At 48.6% G+C, this 25,650-nt stretch overlaps 2 protein-coding genes across 3 annotated transcripts; both read right to left on the bottom strand.

Annotated features, from left to right (window-relative positions):
* Positions 1 to 125: 125 nt before the first annotated feature.
* ical1 (islet cell autoantigen 1-like) lies at positions 126 to 18,081 on the bottom strand. Of its 2 annotated transcripts, XM_060050819.1 has the most exons (14): positions 17,946 to 18,081; positions 17,191 to 17,231; positions 16,515 to 16,662; positions 13,266 to 13,338; positions 12,800 to 12,923; positions 9,837 to 10,035; positions 9,061 to 9,186; positions 8,339 to 8,437; positions 7,411 to 7,514; positions 6,203 to 6,252; positions 4,469 to 4,696; positions 3,247 to 3,600; positions 2,862 to 2,963; positions 126 to 2,397 (listed from the first exon to the last, which is right to left on the bottom strand). In XM_060050819.1, the coding sequence occupies exons 2-14, from the start codon at positions 17,199 to 17,201 to the stop codon at positions 2,291 to 2,293; spliced, it is 1,725 nt and encodes a 574-aa protein (XP_059906802.1). In that variant the 5' UTR covers positions 17,202 to 17,231; positions 17,946 to 18,081; the 3' UTR covers positions 126 to 2,290. The 2 variants fall into 2 exon arrangements, with proteins under 2 accessions (XP_059906802.1, XP_059906803.1); XM_060050820.1 differs by lacking the exon at positions 4,469 to 4,696 and having other exon boundaries at positions 17,946 to 18,080.
* A 265-nt stretch (positions 18,082 to 18,346) lies between these two features.
* wdr12 (WD repeat domain 12) lies at positions 18,347 to 25,621 on the bottom strand. The gene is made up of 13 exons (XM_060050824.1): positions 25,360 to 25,621; positions 24,969 to 25,063; positions 24,470 to 24,564; positions 23,969 to 24,075; positions 22,841 to 22,956; positions 22,187 to 22,341; positions 21,974 to 22,019; positions 21,745 to 21,830; positions 20,977 to 21,117; positions 20,376 to 20,481; positions 19,914 to 20,046; positions 19,177 to 19,249; positions 18,347 to 18,629 (listed from the first exon to the last, which is right to left on the bottom strand). Exons 1-13 carry the CDS (start codon positions 25,398 to 25,400, stop codon positions 18,552 to 18,554), a joined length of 1,272 nt encoding a protein of 423 aa, XP_059906807.1. The 5' UTR covers positions 25,401 to 25,621; the 3' UTR covers positions 18,347 to 18,551.
* Between the last annotated feature and the right edge of the window lie 29 nt (positions 25,622 to 25,650).

The following is a 25,650-nucleotide window of genomic DNA, read 5'->3' on the forward strand; positions in this document are numbered from 1 at the left end:
TCCTTCTCCTTCCGTCTGTCTCAGATCATTTTGAATGGATTTGAGAAGCACAACACATTTAATGATTCAATCAAACCCAGGACTCAGGACTGGTGGGTCTAGAACACAATAATCAATACAGACCATTTTCTTTTACAATTTATTGGAAACCGAAACGCCACAATTTCAACCATTTTAACATTCAACTCTGATGAATTAAAAAGGTATAGCGGAAGAGATATGAATTGGTTTGCGCTTGATTGACAGAAATACGTTGCTTTAAGTATTTCACGCAATCCTATAGTATAGCTACACAGCACTCCCATCATACATTCTACAGATGAAATAAAGGCGACTGTGTTGAGATAAAGTAAGCACGACAGGCCGTATCCTGTGATGGCAGAAACAGTAATGAAATAGTTTGTATAAAATACTAATATCTATGTTCTCTCATCTGTTATAAGGCAGAATCTCCCCAAAACTAAAGCCTTTCAGCCGTCTTATGTTTGAACATGAAATCCATCATTGTTTAAGCATTCATTATTAACTCATACAATTTACACCTTAGTCTTACTTTCAAAGATCTTAATGCAATATTGACAACATGTACTAATGATATATCAATACAAGTTTGAAATATTACTTTGTATTATTTTACATAGGCTATAGGGGACTAAATACAGGGGGAATTGTAACTGAAATTATGTTTAACCCAATAGGACACAGACAGTAAGTGTGACAGATCAAATTATTTTCGAAGCCATAAAATGCACATCATTGGTAAAATGACACTGATATAGATTTTCATTTACGATAAGACCTTAAAGGGGTTCACTCCCTTTAAAGAATCAACATACTGTTTTTTTATAAAGCGATGATCGTAAAGATATAGACTTCCTCTAAATCGATTTGTTAAGCATTTGTTGTCGACAACACAAATAAACCGTAAACTCTTGTTTAGACAATTCGGTAGGTTAGTTGGTTCACATGACTGCATAGTCCCCAAGTAGAGGGAGTTAGGGTTGAGGAGGGCTCGGATGATTGGTTTAGGATCATTGAGGCCTGCCGATATCGTCGCTATAGCGATAAATAAGTTCCTATACAGGAGAGCGTTATCGTTAAACTCTGGTCGCAATATAAATGTATTGATTAAATAAACGCTGATGAGACCGTGGAATATCCAACTGAAGTAACAGTCCCACAGTGTCATCATAATACAGTGTTTGACCTGTCTGATTTACAGTTTGGTAATTCCTCTCCCTACGCTCTGGGTAAAGCTGATTTAATGTTGTGAAGTCCTGTGTAATACATCCATAAAGGTGGCTCAACAACTATACTGAACTGTGTTCGTGAATCAGCAAGTCACATTTACTCAATCCAGAAACGAGGCTAGCATCAGTACTCAGGTTTCTGTGAAAATACCCTTTTAGACGATGTGCATCTATAAAGAACATTGGACTGAATATTGATCACAGCAGTATTCCGATGACAAATAATGTTATATATGTTTCCAATACACATGTGGAGACATTCATTCAACGGTATTGATGGTACATGTACTGTATCATCTAGAATCTGCCTTTCACCCTTGCTGATCACGATTGCCAATGTAAAGTAGGACGCCTGGCAAAATAAAAGTATAGATAAAGATTAAAGTTTCCACTTTATCACCTAATGTCCCTTAGATGTAACAGAGACGGACACCGTACAGAGGCACACAGCAGCAGCAAAATAAAACATTAAAGCAATATAAACATGACACTCAAACATTAAACTCCAAGGCAAACAGGTCTTTAAAACCATCCCACCCCCACACACACACACACACACACACACACACACACACACACACACACACACACACACACACACACACACACACACACACACACACACACACACACACACACACACACACACTGTATGCATTGGCAATAGTCTCGTGTGTGTAGGGGGTGGGGTCCCATAACTTTTGTCCAATTAGATGTTAGGCTTATCCTTCATTCTATCCCTCTGCTGTGTGTGTGTGTGTGTCAGGTGGATTATTTGACAGGTGCAACGCAAATACATCAGTCTGCATACATAAAGTTGGTGTGTTTGAGAGAGAGGTAGAGAGAGAGAAAGAGAGAGACAGAGACAGAGAGTCAGGCAGAGAAAACAATACAGGAATAGAGAATAAATAGACTGAATATATAACTTTGCTTGTGTATTTCCTGGGCCAGTTCCATTTTGTTTCCACTTCCAACCACAACCAAAATACACAAAGGAAGAAAACACACACACACACACACACACAGAGACAGAGGTGGGCTCAGGCCTTGAGTAGCTCGTCCTCGGACCGCCCGATAGCGTCCGGGTTGGAGAGGGGGTCCAGGTCCGCGAAGAGGTTGAACCAGGCGGACATGTCCTTAGAACCGCCTGAGGGAGCCACACACACACACACACACACACACACACACACACACACACACACACACACACACACACACACACACACACACACACACACACACACACACACACACACACACACACACACATATATTAATAATTGTTCATCTCTAAGTTCTAGCAAGTAACACAAATAAAAAGTTGTACATAAATGCCACGTCAAAGAGTTTCAATACCTCCAGAGAACAAGAAAAGTAACAAATGTCTTAAAGACCCCAATTTACTTATTCAAGGTGGATGGCTGACTTGTTATCCATCAATCAGGCAACAGGGTATCTTTTAAAACGGCTTGTACGATGACTCATCACATTCTGTCGTTAAATTGCTATTAAACGACAATGAGTCACGCTGTGATGAGTCATTGTACAAGCCATTTTAAATAAGCCTTTTAATAGAACTAAAGTATTGAAGGAACGGTTTGATCGATGTACCGCTGGGAGCTGAGCTGGGGGCGGTTGGAGGAGTCTGCTCCAGGCCAGAGAGAGGAGGGGGCTGAAGGGGCGGAGCTTGGAACATGGGAGGAGTCGACCAGCCTGTGAACGGTAGGGGAGGAGTCAGGAGGATACAGAAATACAGAGATTATGTTGATATTTAAATTGAACGTTGAAAGAGACGTTTCAAAATTTAAATGAACTAAAAGATTTTAAAATAAAAATCCATACAAATTTGCAACTCTTCAAGTTGACCAGCGAGGCATCTCTGATTGGACTACATTTGTCATGTCATTATCCAAACTGCCCTGAATATCCGCATTGCAAATCTAAACAGTGTGTGCGAGGTGAGGTCCTCTGACCAGCAGAGGGCGCTGTGACCGACCTGTCGACCCCAGGCTGTGGTCCAGCAGCTGGGAGGGCAGGAAGCCCTGGCTCTGGGGGCTCTGGGCGGGTCCGGACATGAAGGGGGCGGCCCCGCCCGCCGAACCGGGGGTGGCGGCGGTGGCCCCGCCAACGCTCATGTTGGGGGCGTGGCTTAGGCTGGGGGAGTCGAAGGAGCCGAAGGCGTCCTGCCACTCGCGGCTGAACTCGTCGGCCCCGCCCCCCGGCCCGGGGCTGAGCAGGTCCTTCAGGAAGTCCATGTCTCCCCGCTGCCTTGCATCCTCCTCCTCCTCCTCCCGTTGCCCCGGCAACGAGGAGGACATTGGGAGGGACGGGCCGCCCCCCAGCAGATCACCTGAGAGAGAAAGGTGAGAGTGAGAGTGAGAGTGAGAGAGAGAGAGAGAGAGAAAGAGAGAGTGGGAGAGGGAAAGAGAAAGAGAGAGACAGAGAGAGAGGTAAGAGAGAGAGGGACATGGAGCGATGGTCACAGGAGATAACAGAAGACATCCATCAGGAGTATTAAACAGAAAACGTCTGCCAGCCTAACAGCGTGTGGTGGCTGAAGAGAAAGGTCAGACAGCTCTGGTCACCTGGACAGCATGCTAGCACTCCCCAGAGATTAGGACGGTAATCTCTGAAGAGACACCAGGAAATGGGAAAGAGGATGGAGAAAAGGAGGTAAGAGATGAAAGAGATGAAAGCTGGCCCCTGCAACTTAAGATTTATTTGATCACAATTTTCTTGCATATTGTCATGTTCGTATTTTACAAACTTATTGTGTTTAATCCCGTTTTTTTCTCTTGCGATGTACAGTACTCCAGCCCTTTGAATCCTCAATGCTGAAAGTCTGGAGATGGAGCCACAGGGGAGGAGAACGGAACGAGAAGAGAGCTACGCTCCCAGCGGAGTAACGAAGAGGTAGAAGAAGAAGAGGAGAAGCTGAGGAGGAACTTCAGGAAGGGGGTCTTTTGTGGGTCCGTTGCCAAGACGTCCCAAACGCGCACAGAGAGAGACTAGAGACAGACACTAGAGACAGAGACAGAGAGAGAGAGAGAGCGAGAGCGAGAGAGAGAGCAAGAGAGCAAGAGAGAGAGAGCAAGAGAGAGAGAGAGAGAGAGAGCGAGAGAGCGAGAGAGAGAGAGAGAGCGAGAGAGCAAGAGAGAGAGCCACAGCACACCCGAGGGCCCCCAAGCAGAGCAGCGAGGTCTGGAGCTCCGCTTTACCGGCCGCGTGTGGCGGGTCGCCCGAGTGGAAGTCTCCAAACTCCCAGGAAGCGGTCAGATCTTCAGCCTGGGCCGGGGCCTGGAGGGGCGGTGGGGAGCGGGCGGGGTCCCGGGCCCCGGGGCCGGCCTGGTAATAGGGGCGGGTCAGGGAGAGGTCGCCGGCCGAGGGAACGGGGCCGTCGTCGTAGCGGCCCGCCGCACTGAGCGCCTCCCCGAGGTCGCACAGGGCTGGAGGACACCCGGGAGAGTTAGCGTGTTGGCTAGCATCTCCGCTAGCTATTGGCGTTAGCGTCGGCGCCAGCATCTGAACTAGCGGCAATTCCATGACTTAACTTCCACCCGGCGGGCGATAGCGCTACAGCTAAACGCTTCTCGTCACTACATCACCCATTTCCAAATCCCAGATGTTATCCTGCCACTTGCAAAATAACCAAATTAAATGTTCATGCAAAGTAAGGAAAGTTCTGCCTTGTGAGACCTCCCTGGTAATAAAGTTTGCGTTTCGCAATGAACATCGGGCAGCAATTGACAAATTTCTATCTCTATTGTATATTTTGGATAAAAACTTTATTGCTACACCATCTATATTTTAATTTGCAGACCCTTCCGAATTTCCCACTCCCTTCCCTGAGTGCTGATTGGTCCTTTTATACCTTCCCTGGGTGGTGATTGGTCCTTTCATACTTCCCCCGAGCGCTGATTGGCCCTTTCATACCTCCCCTGAGCACTGATTGGCCCTTTCATACTTCCCCTGAGCGCTGATTGGTGCTAGCATTTCTTTATTTTCAACGGGATAGAGGCCAGAACTATATCGAGTATCAACTGACGAGATCGGGTCGGTCTCACAAGGCTAGGAAAGTTTGGCGTCCCAGGTAGAAGTCACTAGGTTGTGTTACAGTAGTGTAACACAACCATGCAATATTACAGTGTAATATTACAGTACTATTGTATATTCTCTGACAGTAAAACATATATCTATATAAACATAACTTATATAAAAAAGATAATTCAAAATAGCGTACTACTAATATACTCATCGTATATTAACATTTGTATTGACAAATACAATTGTATTTGTATTTCATTTAATTTCCGCCTATATAATGCATGCAATGGGTCTAGCACAACTAGCCAACACTAATTGGATACTGTCAAAATTTGACCTACATTCTGTCCTGTTCCAATAAACACACCAAGACGTCATATTACGGTAAGACTTAATCTGAAAGCCAGTTCATTTTGTATCCATACACTGGTCCGAGCATTGAATAGCAACATGCATTGACAAAACGGTGGACGTCTTAGCTCATCATATTATATATTACAATATACAATTAAGTCCAATAAAATGTTCCCCACAAAACCCGACCACAATGCAAACCCAAACACAATGCACTCTCGGGCCATGCAGGTGGAGCTCTGCACGCCCACTCACCACAGTCAAAGCTCTCTAGCAGAGGACTGCCGCTGCCTTGACTAAGGCTGTCCCTGCAGTGGTGGGCGGGGCCTAGCGCACAGACCCCGCCCACACACACAAAGAAGAAGAAAATAAAAGGCAAAAAATGAAATAAAAATTCAAACATCTCGCCGCAAAGCGTTTGCAAAAGCGCGCTCACCACATTTAGCAGGTTGTTGTTAAAAGCAACAGACAATAGAATATGTTTTGTTAATGTTAGTTCACGGTTGGGATGGGTTGGGTTGGTTGGGTTTTTTCCCATTGGCTAGGGTACCTACCGTAGTCTGACACGCTGTCCGGGGCCAGGATGGCATCCAGGGACACCAGGCTGTGTTCGTTCATGAGGACACAGAGACAGAGGACGGGATTGTCAGTCAAAGATTAGAAGATTAGTTAACGATCATAAGTACAGTTGATGCATGTGACCATCACAACTACATACCGAAACAGAGCATCATTCCTCTGTTTCAGTATTTCTATTTTAAAAGGTCCCATGGCATGGAAATCTCATTTTATGAGGTTTTCTAACATTAATATGAGTTCCCCTAGCCTGCCTATGGTCCCCCAGTGGCTAAAACGTTTTGGAATGTGGCAATATGTCGTCAAAAGGGGCCAAGTTACCTCCCCTTTCTCTGCCTTGCACACCCAGAGAATTTGGTCCATCAATGAGACAATGAGCTATGAACGTGTGAGCGACACATGTGTGTGTGTGATCACACACACTGTATTCTCGTTGTATTTCCACAACGAGACTCGTAGCGGGGGTTATCTCAACCACGGTTAAGAAGGAATTGGGGTAAAGCCAAAGGAACTTTGGCTTTGACTCCCTGCAGTACATGAACCGCGACAAGGAGGAGAAAGGGATTGTTGCCCGCGATTGTCACCCGCCGGAGCCCCGCTGCCCGCCGCCGCGAGCCACCACCGCCACGAGGCACCACCGCCGCGAGGCACGCTGCCCGCTGCCGAGGCGGTGGTCCCTCGACAGCGTGGCTCCAGCGGGAGACAATCGCGGACAACAATCTCTTTCTCCTCCATGTCTACGTTCAGTCTACTTCAGAATGTTGTGGAAGTGGAAGAACCAGAGACGTCTGGGAACCCGACGCAGTCGTTTGAGGTTCATAATATCGTCTGGAGGCGCACACAGCTTTTGGCCGTGATAATATATATTATATGATATAGATATCTATGTATAATATGATATTATTTATATATAGAGCTCCAGGACTCCCGCTGGAGCACCCGGAGTGTTGTAGAATATTTACAGAACACGGCCAAAGGCTGTGTGCGCCTCGCCATTGCGATACATCCACTGTAAACAAAGCGCATGGTACCGCGGCCGCAAGCTGCTCAGGGCCACACACCCACCCTCCTCCTTGACCCGCCTCTCTCCTAGCAAAAACATGAATGAATAAACAGGAGGAGTGCGAGCTAGAGAAAGAGTGAGACATCGAAATGACAAAGGGATCACAGCCGAAGGCCCACTCACTCGTCATCGAGGTCCTGCGGAGGCCTTTTCTTCTCCTTTCTCACGTTGTCCCTCTCCTCCTTCTCCTCCTTCTCCGTGAGCTGCTCTAGAGGGTCCCTGAGAGCCTGCTCAGAGAGGGAGAACCACACAGATCACTACACAGCCAACATCTGGTTACTAGACCAGCCTCAGCAGCCAGAGTCTGGCGCGAGATGGAGGAGGTTCGGGTATTCGTGGACGGTCTGGTCAACTGTTGAGTTGAACTGTGAAACTGTGATAAATTTTGTTTGATGTAAAGAAATAAGAAAGTATGTGAAGGCTATTTGTTACTTCAACACCGAAAAGGACAGCCAGGCATGACTCCGCCCCTTTCCTACCCATCTACCAATCATAGTACCTGGGGCATGTAGCGGGGATTGGGTGATTCCCACAGTAGTTTCCCATAGAATTCAGCAAGTCTGTAGCAGACTATTGGTAACTTGGTAAGTGTGGCCTTACGAATCAGACTTAAGATAAATTATCTAAAGTCTGATAGCGGACAAGCTCAAATCTGGCCAAACTGTTTCACCGTCTTTTGCTTCATATTGGTTTCGACAAATTGTGTTGCTGGAGGCGGGGGGGGGGGGGATCTATAAGCGTGTGATTGGCCAACAAATCTCTGCCAGCACTAGATCGTTCAACAAAAGTTGACTGTAAAGGTTTCAAATCAGCAGCTTGTACACGGGCCACTGTAGAAATACATTTATTAAAACCCCCCTCAGAAAGCCTCATCCACTCACTCAAATTTCTTTATCTTCACTAGAATAACTCAGGAAACAGGAAACTAAACAGGAAACAGGAAACCAGTTGAAACCCCGCCCAAATTCAATCCTGCTTCCCGGCCCAGGCTCTGCGTCATCTCCCCCCCCCCCCCCCCAAAAAGAGGCAGGACGGCTGGCTCCCAGACTACCTTGAGGGTGGTGAACTGGTAGGAGACGTGGCCCTGGAAGTCCTGGTGGATGGAGGACATGGTGTGGGCCGTCTTCTCCCAGAACAGGAGCAGGGTGGTCTGAGGCGGCCCGGGCCGGACCACGGAGAGAACAGGGTTAGCTAGGTTTAGCTTAGGGTTAGCTTAGGGTTAGCGCTGACGGCAGTATTGACACTCTGGGATGTATTAGCACGCATGGTGGGAAGAGTACCTTCTAGAAGTACCACTTACTCTGGGTAGGAATAAATACAGCTGGTTGAACAAATGATCAAGTAGTCCTTGTATTGTAGGAGTAAATAATATGGAGAAGGAAATATAATACTACAAATACTAAATTAGTACTACAGCTTGTGCAAATATTCGCAATACTAGTAGAACAAGTATTGTAGGATGAATAATATAGAGTAGAAAATATACCACTTAGTTCCAATACCCTGCAATAAACATTACTTGTGGTAATAGAAACTCATTGTTGTGATCAGTGGCATACAGTAGTGCACACACACACACTCCTTGTTGGAATCAGTGGCACACAGTAGTACACACACACACACACACACACACACACACACACACACACACACACACACACACACACACACACACACACACACACACACACACACACACACACACACACACACACCTTGTTGTGATCAGTGGCCTACAGTAGTGCACACACACACACACACACACACACACACCTGGTAGGTGCAGAGGGAGTGGGACAGCATGTTGCAGCGGCTGGCCCCCAGCATGTCCACCTTCTGACACACATCGTTCTTCAGCTTGTCAAACTGGCCCTTAGTGCCGCGCACCTGGGACTGGATCTGCGCACACACACACACACACACACACACACACACACACACACACACACACACACACACACACACACACACACACACACACACACACACACACACACACACACACACACACACACACACACACGTCACCTAATATACTCGGGACAGGCTAAACAGTTGGGGGGGAGATATTGATTCCAAGTCCTGTTCCTTAAAGACAACATGAAACCAAACGTGGCTCCTTTTAACCTTCTACTTTGCAGCAACACATGTGACACACAAACAAACACACATTATAGTTGACCCTTTTCTTAAAAATCAACCCTTCATTCTACTACACATAGCTTCCTTTAGTGTCATTGTTATTTTTGTTTTATTTACTCGGGCAGGCCACATCTAGGCGGCCATGATTATAGTTCCTCCAATATTTAATTGTATGCCTCGAATATCCTCAGCCTCAAATGGGAGACAACTTGGATTGAAGGTGACACATTTCAAACCACCAGCTGGTTTGAAAACCTGCCCAGTCCACCAGGTAGGCTGGTAGACTGATCTATCCAGGCTCACACCTGGTGGTATGATACGTCAGCTCTAAACACCAGCCTAGCATAGCGGTTCAGAACCAGGACGGCCAGGCACGCGAACAAGCCCCGCCCCCTGACCCCGCCCACCTTCCGGAACTTCTCCAGCTGCTTGTAGGTGTCGGGGTCGAGCTCCTGCGAGGCGTCCTTCATCCAGAGGAGGGCGCCGCGGTACTCGGTGCGCGAGCGCTCCATGCGCTCCACCGTCAGCAGGGTGTCGGCGATGGCCCGCCGCCGGAACGTCTCCACCTCCTGCTGCAGCCGCTGGAGAGGAGGGCCCAGGGCCAGCCTGGAGGGCAGGGGGGGAGGGAGGGGGGGGGGAGGGAGGGGGGGAGGGAGGGAGGGGGGAGGGAGGGAGGGAGGGAGGGAGGAGGGGGGGGGGAGGAGGGGGGAGGGAGGGAGGGAGGGAGGGAGGGAGGGAGGGGAGGAGGGAGAGAGGGAGGGGAAGGGGTGGGAGAGAGTGAGGGAGTGAGGGAGGGAGGGAGGGAGGGAGGGAGGGAGGGAGGGGAGGAGGGAGAGAGGGAGGGGAAGGGGTGGGAGAGAGTGAGGGAGGGAGGGAGGGAGGGAGGGAGGGAGGGAGGGGAGGAGGGAGAGAGGGAGGGGAAGGGGTGGGAGAGAGTGAGGGAGGGAGGGAGGGAGGGAGGGAGGGAGGAGGGAGAGAGGGAGGGAGGGAGGGAGGGAGGAAGGGAGGGAGGGAGGGAGAGAGGGAGGGAGGGAGGGAGGGAGGGAGGGAGGGAGGGAGGGAGGGAGGGAGGGAGGGAGGGGAGGAGGGAGGGGAAGGGGTGGGAGAGAGTGAGGGAGGGAGGGAGGGAGGGAGGGAGGGAGGGAGGGGAAGGGGTGGGAGAGAGGGAGGGAGGGAGGGAGGGGAGGGGGAAGGGAGAGAGGGAGGGAGGGAGGGAGGGAGGGAGGGAGGGAGGGAGGGAGGGAGGGAGGAAGGGAGGGAGGGGAGGAGGGGGGAGGGAGGGAGGAAGGGAGGGGGGGAGGGAGGGAGGGAGGGAGGGAGGGGAAGGGGTGGGAGAGAGTGAGGGAGGGAGGGAGGGGAGGGGGAAGGGAGAGAGGGAGGGAGGGAGAGAGGGAGAGAGGGAGGGAGGGAGAGAGGAGGGAGAGAGGGGGGAGAGGGAGGGGGGGAGGGAGAGAGGGAGGGAGGGAGGGAGGGAGAGAGGGAGAGAGGGAGAGAGGAGGGAGAGAGGGGGGGGAGAGGGAGGGGGGGAGGGAGAGAGGGAGGGAGGGGAGAGAGGGAGGGAGGGAGAGAGGGGGGGGAGAGGGAGGGGGGGAGGGAGAGAGGGAGGGAGGGGAGAGAGAGATACAAAGAAAGACAGAGAGTGACAGAGAGAAACATAGAAACAGAATTATTACAGTGATGATTCAACCATTCAAATGTATTTGTTTATAATCATTGAGCATAGAGAATTCCAGCAGATAAGAACGTAAAAAAAAACCTGCAGATGAGGACCCACCAATTCTCACTGTTGTTCAAATTATTCCAATTTGAAAAAACTCTTGCTATGATCTTTAGCAAATAGTATAATGTATAAATGCAAAAAAACAACAACATTTTTTGGCGATTTTTAAATATAAATATCGTTCCGTTCATTCATCTCGTCATAGCACTCTTTCTCCCTGACATTCTCGTTCACACAGGAATACGCACACGAACACGCACACACAGAGGCAAGCGCACATTCATGCCAGTGGTGCGCGGGTACACTTATAAACAGCTGATTCACCCGCTCCTCCTCTCAACGCGCCTATCAAGGGAAAACCCGAAGCAGCGGGATATTTGTCACAGAGATGGCGGTCGGCGACCGTTTTACTAAAGTTTAGTATGATATACTGTGCTCAAAAACACCTGCCCAAAATTATTGTTAACTCAGAAAAGATAATGTTAGCCCTTATGAACTCAACGTTATTGATACTGAACATCCCGTACCCTAACCCTGCGTTCACACCAAAAGATGCAAAAAGTTGCCGCGCAGCACGATCCCATTCAAAGTGAATGTAGAGACGCGTTGCGGGTTTGCTGCCGGACCACTTGCTGCCGAGAAAACCGGCAGCAAACCAGCGCAGCACGCCCGTGCCCGCTGCCAGGCACGGGTGGCGGGTGCGTTCACGTATTTTGCGGCGCGACAAATGCTGCTCGAGTTGAAATATTTCAACTTTTCAGCAGCAAACGCGTGATGACAGCCAATCAGCGTTCAACAGCGTTGCCACTGAGTGACATGCCGTAACAGCCAATCAGTGTTACTCCCTTGGAGTGACCTAGAGTTCACTACCGTTACATTTATTTAGTAACTCGAAAAAACCCACAAATCAGCATTCTGTAGTGTAGTTGTGTTTACAGTTAGACTAAACTATGAGTATGCTAAAGGGCTAGAATAACAACCCCAAACAAAACCCAGTTGGGTGCCAGGCAGCACCAGCCTTCCAGGCTCCGAATGGTCTCATGAACCCATAAACGACGGGCATTCCGACGTCTCTCCCTCTTCCACAACAGGTAAAGACATGCAATGCTCGTAATGTCGGCCATGGTTGTGAATGAATTCAGAAGCACCGCGGGCAAAACTTGCCGTGCCGCGAAACGTCCCGCGCTGCAAAACTGCGGCAGCGCCGCGAAACCTTTGCTGCGCCGCAAAACTTGATTTGCTGCGCCGCAAAACTTCGGCGACAACGCGTTCGGGCAGCAAATGCATCTTTTGGTGTGAACGCAGGGAAGTCAGCATCGATAACGTTGGTAACGCAGCAAACAATGCGATTGATATCAAATGCGGTTATAGTTGAGCTAGGCTACGGTGTTAGACCGGGTACCCCCAGTCCGTTCTGCTGCGATTTGAATTCGCTCTGCACTAGGGGCTGGAGAGCAATACATTTCTTTCTGTTTCCCATCCGCTTTTACTGGAGCCAACCACCAAGCTGTTAACCCCAGGGGGGGGAACAGCTTGGTGGTTGGCTCCACACATTGCTTTCTGTCTGCGGGAAACACTGAATGGGTGTCATGGCAACACGGCCGGCTGCTGCGTTGTCTCGTTGTGAGGTGGGGTGCGCTGCGTGCGTACCTCTTCTTGGCGGAGGTGCACAGGGCCTGGCTGGTGGCGTTCATCATGTTGCCCGCCCTGGTGTGGTCGTGTTCCCCCTGGAACCTCAGGAACAGACCCAGCTCGTTCTCCTCCTGGGACAGGCCTGGGGAGAGACACCTCTGAGAATCCGGGTTGTAAAGTGGGTTTTAAACTGACGCATATCAATGAAAGGTAACCAAGAAATTGGTTTATAATACGGCAAAAAAGATTCTTGGGTGTGTTCTTAAAAAGCTTTGAAGACAACAGAATGCTAGGACGCCAAACGCAAACACTGCTCTAGAAACATTATCAAAGCGGCCAACACACAGACAATAATTGTAGAAGACATAAAAGATTAGAGAGAGTCAACATCAAACAGTACTTTTGATTGGCTAACTAAGGCCGCGTGCGTGTGCGCGGGGCGGGGTCCCCTCTGATTGGCCGACGGTGGTGCGGCGCTACTCACTGGAGATGCGGTGCTGGTAGCGCTGGATCACCTTGAGGAGCTGAGTGCAGGTGGACTGGACCGAGCGGAAGAACTGGAGGCAGCACAACACATGGGGGAGGAGTCAGACTCCGTCATCTCTACGACACAGTTCATCGGTTACACGTGATAATGACGAGGACTGCAGGGATTTCTTTGCTTTTATGATGGAGTGAGTTAGGCATGAAGGTATGGGCGAGAGAGGGGAAGACGGCAAAGGACCACGGGCGGGCATCGAACCCCGGTCACTGCTGCAAGGACCAAGTCTTAATGGGGGCTGCAGTAGGTCAGGAGGTGGAACGGGTCGGCCGGCGCTAGTTTAGAGTGTCGAGGTGTCCCTGAGCAAGGCACCTCACCCTAGCTGCTCTCGACGAGATGGCTGTCGCCTTGCATGGTTGACTCCGCCGTCGGTGTGTGAATGAGTACCGGTACATGAGTGGGGTGAACGACAATACGCAATATTGTAGAGCGCATTGGATAAAAGCGCTATATAAATGGAGTCCATTTAATGGTACACGGTCTACCGGTTGAGAGTCATTTAGAGTGTTTAGAAGGGTGTTTTGAATTCCCAAGCATCGGTGTTGTGTCGAATTCTGAAACATTGTGACAATATGTTGTCCCACATCACATCATCAACAAGCATAGCATACGACCAACGACTGTGTGACTGATTAGGCAATAGAGTGGCGAAGTCACACCCCTTCCGGTAGGGCTCATGGGACCTATGAGATCGAAAAATATGAATGGGTGTCAATGGAGAGAAAATAATTATTTTCTGGTCCCGGTCTTTATATGCCCTGGATTACACATATGTTGTTTGTGGATTTAAAGGATAATTTTTCATGCAAAGAGTTCGACCGTTTATTGTGCAATTGTTCAGATAAAGGCTGTAGAGAAAACACAACGAGAAAGACTACACGGCTCGTATGTGACGTCACGCTCCCTGCGACTGGCGTGGAGAAGACCGACAATCTTCCCATCGGCATAACTGAAACTCTGCACGTGCCCCGATTTATATGGTTTTCACCTCTTTCGATGCTTTTATCCTCCCCTTGGAAAAAGCGGTGAAGTGGGGCAGAGAGATCGCCATCTCTGTGCCGAGTTCCAAGGGCGGGTGTGTTGACGTATATCATATGCGTCAGAGAGCAGCGAAGAGCTGTAGTCACAAAGCGGCCTCACATAAAACCTAAAATTATCAAACTTCTTCACGAACATTTTTAGTTTTCTTTGCATGAAAAATTATCCTTTAAATCCACAAACAACATATGTGTAATCCAGGGCATATAAAGACTGGGACCAGAAAATAATTATTTTCTCTCCATTGACACCATTCATATTTTTCGATCTCATAGGTCCCATGAGCCCTACCGGAAGGGGCGTGACTTCGCCACTCTATAGGGCCGTGTCTATCCTCTCCCTTCCCCCGTCCATTTCCAGACACCGACCCCCCATCCCCCCCAACAATCCCTGGTGGTCATGGCAACGCAGAGACAAGAGAGCTGGCATTCAAATCAGAGATAAGGAGGGCCTGGTCTGGACAGAGCTTGGGTGTGTGTGTGTGTGTGTGTGTGTGTGTGTGTGTGTGTGTGTGTGTGTGTGTGTATTATTGGGGTGTGTGTGTGTGTGTATGTTATGTTATAGGGGTGTGTGTGTGTGTGCTAGTTATAGGTGTGTGTGTGGTTAAAGGTAGGTGTGTGTGTGTGTGTGTGTGTGTGTGTGTGTGTGTGTGTTTGTGTGTGTGTGTGTGTGTGTGTGTGTGTTTGTGTGTGTGTGAGAGCGTCTTTCTTATATTTAGCTTTTCAGATAAGGCAAGTCGATTTAAGATATGGAGACTAAATGATTTATCAAATAAAAATCAGAGTTGGATTCATTTACTAGACAAATAATCATGATTCCCAGCCCGATTCAACTGTGTCGCTGCAAATCGCTTCATATCTCAGTTTGACAGACCTCGCCTCCTGAGGCAGCATACGGACCTTAAAACACAGAAGCAGCATATCATTAAAAAACAATTAAGCTGGGAATAATATTGGATTAAAAACGTTTTAACAAAATAAAAGCCCTGCTAAACCGTGCTCTGACGCTCATTGCCGTGAGCGTTTTATAGGGTGATACAACTCACTGGATAATAATCACCAACACTCACCTCACCATCTCTCTCTCCCGCTCTTGCCCCAACTCACTGGATAATAATCACAAACACACTCCCCTCACCCTCTCTCTCTCGTCCTCTCTTGCCCCTGTACACTGAGTGCTTACGGCTAAAAGCACACGGGAACTTTCAGTTGAAGAGTTGAACATCCTAGCCATTACATTACACATCCCACCCCTTTACTTGGGGAATAAAAATCTAAAAGGATTTATTTTTGGATGGTAATTGCAATCTTTTTAAAACTGTAATTAGGAATGTGTGTAGGGGTTCGTGATCGGCTGTGACATTGACCACTCTCTTAGTGTGTGTGTGTGTGTGTGTGTGTGTGTGTGTGTGTGTGTGTGTGAACACAATAGGCCTGTTTCAAAGTGAACAACAGGCCTTCACCGGTAGTTGCCCCCCCCCCCCCCCCCCCCACCCCCCCCCCCCCCCCTCCTTCCTCGTCTCTCTCACAAGGGGTCTGTCAGGGGACTAGAGTCACTGTGTTCTCCTGCCAGTGAGTAAACATCCTGTCCTTCACAATAACATCAGGTGACCTGTTCTTAATTATATTAGATTCTGAGAATTCTAACATAACTGGACCGCTAAGATTCACCCAAGACTGAAATGAAAAATTAGAACACTCCTACAAAATGGTGTGTCTGCGACACAAGACACTAAAGTGTCTTTGACGCTTTAGTATTACCACCTAAGGTCAACGGTCAAAACCACTAACAGAACCAATCCCCTCAGTTATCTGTGTCCGAACAGAGATCGAGCCACACAGTAACAGCCCTGTACTTCCAGATCGATTCACCTGCTCAGGTATTTGTGATCGTTTTCAATGGGGAGCCAACAACCATGATAGCACGCAACACAAGCCTGCCTGGTTATCACCTGTGTGGGCAGCTTGGACATACCCACCGGTGCACCGGTTGCGTTTCCTCATAGAGAACCAAGGAACGCGTTAGCACGTAGCCTACTACCTATCTTATCACTGTATAGTGCAGGCAGCGTTAGCCTGTTCTCCTGTATTCCTGGTGAGTTTCTCATAGGGCCCAGCTAGCCTAGCTCCCACACTAATAAAAGCAGGCGCTCACCTCCAGCTTGGCGTCCAGGTCTGCGTCCGAGGCCACCACGTACTCGTCCTCCTTCTTGCCCGTGGCCTTGATGAGCACCTGCTTGGTCTTCCAGAACTTCTTCTGCATGCGCGCCACCACCGAGCTGTCCAGCATGTCACTGGCCAACCTGGGGGGCAGCGTCGCCGAGACCACGGTTATTAATGTTGAAGGTTATAGTCAGTCATGGTTGTGGTCAGTGCCTGACCTTTCTTGACCGCATTTTTTATATGATTTTTTAACATTGACTTGAATCCACTTACACACATTGTATAAAGCAACTGTTTTAATGTACACACACGCACACACTTTATGTAGTTGAGTCATATACCTTGTGTCTACGGTTAATTAGGCTACTGTGGTATTTATTGGTTATTCACAGGTATTTGTAGTACGATATGGGTATCAAATATAGACATTACTAAACTATAAGAGATTATGTATTTCCATGCCGGTCTTGCTCTATGGTGGCTTTGGAAAAACAACTTTCAGACTATTCTTCTCTTTAAAATGAGGTTAGGGTTAGTGTTGAGTAGGGGGCACTTCAAAGTTAACGAATAATCCAAAAGTTTTGACGTATGATTCCAAAATTGTGACTTTTTCATTTTGAGCTATCAAACATGGCAATGGCTGGGTAATTGACGCATTTCATACGTACCCCTCCATCATGATGCTCAAAACGCTGGTCTGTCCTGTGAACTAAAAAACACACGGGTGGGTTGTTACAACGGATCTATGAACACACGTTCATCACTCACTCTTTGCATGAGTCACTTCGCCTACATCACATACCGTCAGTGTTGCCAGATTGGTCTAATCTGGCCGAATCTGGCAACAATGCACACCGATCACCTGCAAACTTCTGCTGCAGTACACCGAATACGCAGCAGGTGCATCTGGATGAGCAATAGTAAAAAAAAAAAAAAAAAAAAAAAGAAGCCTGACAGCTGGTTTCCTTAACCATGAATTGACATATGTAGACATTAATCACGAGTGGGTATATTACTGATCGAGGTTACAAGTTTGGATTATGTACTCAAAGAGGCAAACACCAGCAAGTCTTGCAGACAGCTGGCTCACTCTCTGGCAGCAGGTGTTCAGTTACAGTCTCCTGGTAAGACGTTAGGAGAGTGGACTGCAGTGACACACACACAAACACACACGCCTCAAAGTTCAGTCCAGAGGTATACCACTCGATGTGAACGGTCTGCATCTCAACGTGATACAATGGCGCAGTTAAAAAATATAATCTAATAAATGAAGGAGACTTGAGTGCTAACGCCAGGTTGGCCCGCAAAGCGTCAGAGAATGGGTATTTTACGCAAGGAGGAACGCTCCGCCTGATGGTGGATCGACTCCAACGGGTAACACCTGGTTATAACTCACGGGAAAAACATCCAGATGGGAGTTTACCTTGGTTTTAGTTTGAAGTGAAGCCTGAGCATCTGTTCATGGCAGGTCTGCTAGCCTCCTCTTGTAGCCACCATCGTCATCATCTGAGTCAGTGAAACCGGATATACAAAGGGGCTGTGGCGTCGCGCCGCCCTGTGGGGGCGCTGTTGCCGCCATTAGGACTCAGGTGAAACAGGTTTTAGGAGGAAATACATTTTTTCTGGCCCTTTTGAAAGACAATTGAAATGTTTATGAATCCAATGTGGAATTTGATCCGACAGAAAGCCAGCCCTTGGGTGGAAATGTGTTTATCCCCCAAAAAATCCCTCTAAAATGTAACATACCAATAGTATGCGAGCATAACATCCACACCAGTACTGAGCACATTGTGAAATCCAAACAAGAACGCATGACAGACAATATTGGGAGACAAAGTTAATTTATGAAGTCATCTTAAAATGGACACCTCAAAAGAAATACAAAGAAACAATGTCAGAAAACACCAGTCCACTGGGAAGCGGCGCGCACACGACACTCAACAGCATAATAACTCCCAACTCGCTGGCTCCAGTTTGTCAATGTCCATATATAAATCCATTTCATCTGGTTATTTGGATCGGGGCGTTGCTACGCTCCGGCGTCCGTCTTGCAGGGGGAATATTTGTATGTGTACAACTTGTTGTCCGCACCGCCACTCAGCATCAGCTGAAAACACAACAAAAGAACAAATATATTAGTTATATTTATTTACTTATTTATTTAAGAGATTAAGCAAGGAAGGTAAGGGAGCTAGAGGGAAAGACCACGGGCAGTAATCTAACCCGGGTCGCCGCGGTCAGGTCTGGGCCTTGATGGTACGCGCTCTACCCGGTGGTCGCCCTAGTTCTATTCATTTTCTATCTTTTTAGTAACAAAGTAACATAAGTAACAAAAAAGGTATATTTTATGAATGACTAGAAAAGTTGTGTTATCAATTACTCTTCATTAATGTGGTCAAAACTTTCACAATTTTTATGCTACTGTATTTTGTTTTGTTATACTAGTCTGTGAAAGTGAGACCATGTTTGATCCTTGTAAACAACTCAAGAGAGGTCAGAGCCCAGGAAGTCCTCTCCATCACAGCTGTCCTCCTCCCGCTGTCGCCTTGGTAGCGAGGCGTCCAATCTTGACACACGTTTTTCTTGCAACGACCCAGACGGTAGGTCAACACCATAAAAAGGTGCTTGATGCGTTGCTACGGTAACCATCTTACCCCGCTCTCGGTCCAGTCCACGCAGAACACCTTGTCCTCGTGGGCGGCGAGGTCGTACAGCGGCGCTTTGCAGCTGGGAGACGCAGTGGGGATAAGCAGGCGTTGGTTATCACGTCAGGCAGACGAACCATTCACGGACGTTGATGAAGAAACAGTGACAAGCATAAGCACCTCAGAGTGATTGGTTTAAGGTAAAAGGCGGTTATATGAAGGTGAGGGTTAGGTTAAGGCAGCTTGCTTATTAGAGTTCTGTGTGCCGTTGACTAGACCCATTACACTGGTCCAATCCATATCATAATTATAATATTGAATTATTGTGCAAGTCCAACACACAACATTAGACATAGAAAAACTAAAATAATGGTGATCATTAATGAAAGGTACAATACACAAAAATGAATTGTTAGAAATGCACTGTAAAAACACATAGTCCTGTAGACGCGAACTCTAAGGCTACAGGGGGACTAATTAATTAGGGGTTAATTGCTGCAACTCTGCAGGAGCATAGGACTGTGAAGCTAGCAGGAAATCGCAAATCTTGCATATTGTACCTTTAAGTGCACAACACACACAGTGTGTGTGTGTGTGTGTGTGTGTGTGTGTGTGTGTGTGTGTGTGTGTGTGTGTGTGTGTGTGTGTGTGTGTGTGTGTGTGTGTGTGTGTGTGTGTGTGTGTGTGTGTGTGTGTGTGTCTAACACACACACACCGGCTGCGCCCAGTAGCCCAGGAGCCCTCACCTTCTGGTGTCCCACAGCTTCACCACGTTGTCCAGGGAGCCGGACATCAGCTGGTGCTCGTGGGAGGGCGCCCACTTCACCGCCGTCACCCAGCCCGTGTGGGAGGTGAGGGAGAGCAGCACCAACGACCCGTCTGGGGGGGGGGGGGGGGGGAGGAGGTTGAGGTTCAACTTTGGAGACATTTTAAAAAAAACCTACAGATACTGTACCGTCTCAAAGGGGAATGAGGACGCAGGCGTTGTTTTTCCTATTATTAATGTATACTCAGTTTTTTATTACACTTTTGCCTGTAAAGGAATCGTGAGTTATGTTAGGGTACACACTTCTTCTCATTTGTCTTATTGTAATGGTTTTGTAACCATTTATTAAAATCATTTAAAAAGGCCATTCACTTTCGTTCCTCATGTAGCAGTGACTCTAATAAGGAGATGGTCCCTGATTCTCCGTGGGGGGGAGGGTTACCTTTGGTGCGGGGGTCCCAGAGGCGGATGTGTCGGTCGGTGCTGCCCGACGCCAGCCGCCGACAGAGCGGCGAGTAGGAGACGCAGTTGAACACCTTGCTGCCCGTCTGAGGAACACATCGCATCAGTCATCCGTCGGACCGTCACCCCGTTGGCCTTGGAGGCTAGGGCCTGTCTTTGCTTATGCAAAGGTGTGCACTTCCTTCCGTGCATACATAGTGATGCATGGAAAGGTGCGTGTGTGGTTGCAATGTCGGCGTTAACAGTACAGTTCCTGCAGAACTGAGCTTTGTAGAAGAATAGGAGCAGGAAAACACAACAAATAGTGTGTGTGTGCTCGTGTGCCAACGGTTATATATGTGAGCATCTGTTATGTATATATCAGAGATGTGTGCAATGTGTTATATTTGTGTGCATCTGTTATGCGTGTGTGTGTGTGTGTGTGTGTGTGTGTGTGTGTGTGTGTGTGTGTGTGTGTGTGTGTGTGTGTGTGTGTGTGTGTGTGTGTGTGTGTGTGTGTGTGTGTGTGTGTGTGTGTGTGTGTGTGTGTGTGTGTGTGTGTGTGTGTGTGTGTGTGTGTGTGTGTGTGTAGTGTCCCTCACCAGCGTGGTCTTCTGCTCGCCCGTCTCGGCGTCCCACAGGCGGATGGTGTGGTCCCATGATGCACTGCACAGCTCGTCGGCGTCGCTCCACAGGACCGAGGACACCGCCTCGCTGTGGCCCGCCAGAGTCATCAGCGGCGTCTGGGGAGCGGGCGTTGTCATCACGGGGGGGGGGGGGGGACAGGCAGTGTCATTTATTCAAACTCTCCTTTGTATGTACTGCCACTAACATACACAATTTGCAAAAGTTACGTCACTACTATTGCACTTTATGACTGTTTTGCACCCTGTTCTCCTGGACCACTGCTTGTCTTGGCCTCGCTATGTAGCGATCTTGCACTGTATTTTATGTCTTTTTATGTACTGGTCTCTGTCATTTGTGTTTTCATGGTGTTTCCATCACTAACTGTTATCTCAAGGGCGGATTATGTTCCCACGTTCACGCAACGCAAAGGACCACGCAGACGCTTCGCAGAATCGTGAACCTGTTTTGGTTCTGCGTCGGGTTTTAGTAAGCGGACCGATCACAGCCCTTGCTGCTGCGCCCGTAACCCCCTTGCGTTGCGTGAACGCGTGTGTCTTGTTGATGGTGTGCTTGTTAATACATGGCTGCGTCCTTATCTCACCCTAGTGGGATAATCAAATTTGACTTCATTATGATTGTGTAACGGCTCAATATCCCAACATGTTGCTGAAACCAACAATCCTTTTTTGTGGCTTTTCAGTTTCCCAAATGACAGGAGATGAGGTGGGGGGGGGGGGACTCACCCTGGTGAGGCCTAGTTGCTCCGTCTTCTGCTTCTTCCGGGGTCTGTTGGCGGGGGCCGCAACCTCGTCCTCCTCCTCCGAGGGGACTGCAGTGACAGGGAGGAAGGGTCGCAGCGTGGTGAGCCCCTATGTCCTGCACTAGTGCTGCTGTTTTTATATTCAGAAGGTGCTGTGAACCGGGGGGGGGGGGGGGGGGGGGGGCTGTGAAAGCCTGTCACTGCACACGTACCTGCCGACCAAATCTTCAACATCTTGTCCCAGGAGCCGCTGCAGAACTGAACCGGGAGAGACACAGACAGCTTGTGTCATTTATATAGACCTCAAACCATTCGGAAAGCATGGAAAAAAAAGTAGGTCGCAGCCATAGTGCGGTGATACCGAAAACAAATCCAAAGCTAGCTATTGTATTGGTCCCCCACGTCGGCGGCGGCGGCCGGCGTACCTTGGATGCGGTGGGGTCGACGGCGAGCGCGTCCACGCTCCCGGCGTGACCGCGGCAACAGTGGCGGGCCTTGACCTTGTTCCTCTCAGAGTTCCATTCCCACAGCAGCACCGTCTGGTCCAGGGACGCCGTCAACAGCCACGACGTCAGGCCCTCTGGACGCCACGGGGTCACAGAGGACGATGAGTTAGGTGATGGACAATGGAAAATACATGATTTACTTCTAATAATGTTACTAAATAATGTGAAGGTGTGCAATTGAGCACCGGAAAATGATGCGCCGTGAAGACCATTGAAATCAAACGTAATCTAGTCTATAGATTTCCTTCTAGTTTTTCGAGCCGATATAATGTGTGGAGTCTGTTTTCCCTCCTGGAGCCAACAGCTGAGGTGGTCAAAAATGACCGTACACTTAAATGACGGTGCAGCTGAATAAAGCTACAATGCCTCAGACTTTGAAGAAGCACAAACTAAACCAAACAGCGGGGGGGTTGTGGGGTTCAGACCGGACCCCTACAAATGTGGCTCTTTCCAAGACAGAGTTCGTTAGCCGACTTTGAACTTCTATTAATATCCTTTCAGACACTCCCTGTTGCCTGTCTTTAACGATAAATACGACCATACTCTAGACTCCCCCCGGGGCCTGGAGCTCACCTCTCTTGACCCAGGCCACGTCCTTGACCGCGTCCGTATGTCCTGCCACCGTCATCACCGCCTTGCCCTCCGGCGACCAGATCCGGGCCGTCTTGTCGTAGGAGCCCGTCAGGATCCTGCGAGGGAGAGACGGGCGGGGTCACCTCCTGGCTCGCTCAGCTCCACTACTGAGCGGGGGGTGGATAGTCTAGTGGCAAGGGTATTGGACTCTAAGCCAAAAGGTTAGATGTCCTCATCTTGAGCAAGCTAGCTACCGGCTCCTTAATGATCCGTGTCTGTACAGTCCAACCCCTACCTGCTCCTCAATGACCTGTCTCTGTACTGTGTAACCCTACCTGCTCCCTAATGACCTGTCTCTTAACTGTTTAACCCCTGCCTGCTCCTTAATGACCTGTCTCTGTACTGCTTAACCCCTACCTGCTCCTTAACAACCCGTCTGTACTGTCCAACCCCTACCTGCTCCTTAATGACCTGTCTCTGTACTGTGTAACCCTACCTGCTCCCTAATGACCTGTCTCTTAACTGTTTAACCCCTGCCTGCTCCTTAATGACCTGTCTCTGTACTGCTTAACCCCTACCTGCTCCTTAACAACCCGTCTGTACTGTCCAACCCCTACCTGCTCCTTAATGACCTGTCTCTGTACTGTCCAACCCCTACCTGCTCCTTAATGACCTGTCTCTGTACTGTCTAACCCCTACCTGCTCCTTAATGACCTGTCTCTGTACTGTCCAACCCCTACCTGCTCCTTAATGACCTGTCTCTGTACTGTCCAACCCCTACCTGCTCCTTAATGACCTGTCTCTGTACTGTCTAACCCCTACCTGCTCCTTAATGACCTGTCTCTGTACTGTCTAACCCCTACCTGCTCCTTAACGACCTGTCTCTGTACTGACTAACCCCTACCTGCTCCTTAATGACCTGTCTCTGTACTGTCTAACCCCTACCTGCTCCTTAATGACCTGTCTCTGTACTGTCTAACCCCTACCTGCTCCTTAATGACCTGTCTCTGTACTGTCCAACCCCTACCTGCTCCTTAATGACCCGTCTCTGTACTTTCTAACCCCTAACTGCCCCACAACGACCCGTCTCTGTGTCAACTGTCTAGGGTGTGATGTTGACCCGCTCACCACTCTGAGTCGGCGCGCACGGCGCTGATCCAGTCGTCGTGCATCATGCACTCCTCCGGCTCCGGGGCGCTGATCCGCTCCACGTACTCGATCTCAACCACGTCTTCCTGAAAACAGACCAATGGGGAGAGACGCTCTAGACCTCACGACAAAGAGACACGCCAAAACGCCGCCCCCGATTGGGAATACTCCTTTTCCTACCATGTCGCATCAAGAGTCCAAAATACTTGTTGGGAGCGTTTACTGTGGGGGGGTAGCCCTTGTTAAAAGATAAACATGCCATCTTACATCGAGAACAGACCCTTCCATATCCAATAGGCCTCATGAAAAACAGTCTCATGCATCATCTACTCTTGTACATTATAAAACATATAGGGATAGTTCAAAAGCACACTGCATGCACCGTCAGAGGATCCCACCAGGTTAAGGTCGTCAAGACTGTACAGTGACAGCCAGACAGAGCATCCAATAAGGTGTAGCAGCCACTGACGTCGGACATACCGTTGATATGCTCTCCGTTTCCATGTGAACGGCCAGGGACGACCGCAAGAACACGCCCTTGACCAGGAAGTCAAAGTCCACTTGCTTGTGAGATCCTAAAGAGGATGGGAAAGAGTATTAAATAAGAAACTAAGTAAAAGTCATAAATGCATTTGTTTATAAGCGATGATTATATTGTGAGACGTTATATTGTGTTGGGGGGGGGGGGGGGGGGGGGTCATATTTCATGGAGATATGCCTCAATTGGTGGAGCTATTAGTTTGCTGCATGTTATTAACCATACCATGCAGGCATGGTTGATATCTGAAATATCAGTAAAACAATAGTTATTTTGGGGTTGATACTTAAGATTCAAGAGTTCTTATTTGTCACGTACTCATACAGGATGTGCAGTTCTGACATACTCTCCACATACTGTGTATTCATGACACATGTGGGTCCTGAGTCTAGACCGGTTCATAACCACTGATGTGAATCGTCTTCAAGTCTGAATTGTTACCATTGTTGGCTTGGAGGAGCTTGTTGATAACATTTCCGAGGTCCAGCACTTCAGAGCTCGCTGGGATGGAGAACGGGACGTCATCCACTGCATACCTAGAAGAACACATGAAAGTGGGTTAGCTTTGGCAAAGTTGTTCGGCGGGGGTCTGAAGTTAACATGGTAACAATGTCAGGTAACATGCTGGTGCAGCCTGGAGAATGGATCTCAACGATTAGGATACAAGAGATACAAAGACCCAATAGAGTGGGATCGAAAGACCGCGAATAGATTCCCTTCAATATCACAGCCGATACGACTCTAAGTAACGTTAGCATCCCACAACTTAGTGCTGCGAGGCCACCATGGTAACATCATATCCTTACTTTAGCGTCACGTAGTGTATACTTACTTTTTGTTCTCCGTGTAGAATCTCGCTTGTAATTGCGACATTTTGTTTTTTGTATTGTGTACACTAACGGGACATTTAGGATAAGGCTAAACTAGTGACTGCGGCTTCAAAACACACCTAACGTCTTCCATGCAGTCTTATCATTCGCCATGTGGCGCAAATGGAAAGACATGACAATCGAGCCAGAGAGGTCGATCGACCGCTCGGATCGTTTCTCTGCTAGTCATGTCTGAGATCATAGACTGATGTCTGATTTAAGTCCGTGATTGATGCGCGTGTTCCACTTAGTCC

This window comes from Gadus macrocephalus, chromosome 4 (assembly GCF_031168955.1).
Source record: "Gadus macrocephalus chromosome 4, ASM3116895v1".
In the NCBI taxonomy this organism is placed as follows: domain Eukaryota; kingdom Metazoa; phylum Chordata; class Actinopteri; order Gadiformes; family Gadidae; genus Gadus; species Gadus macrocephalus.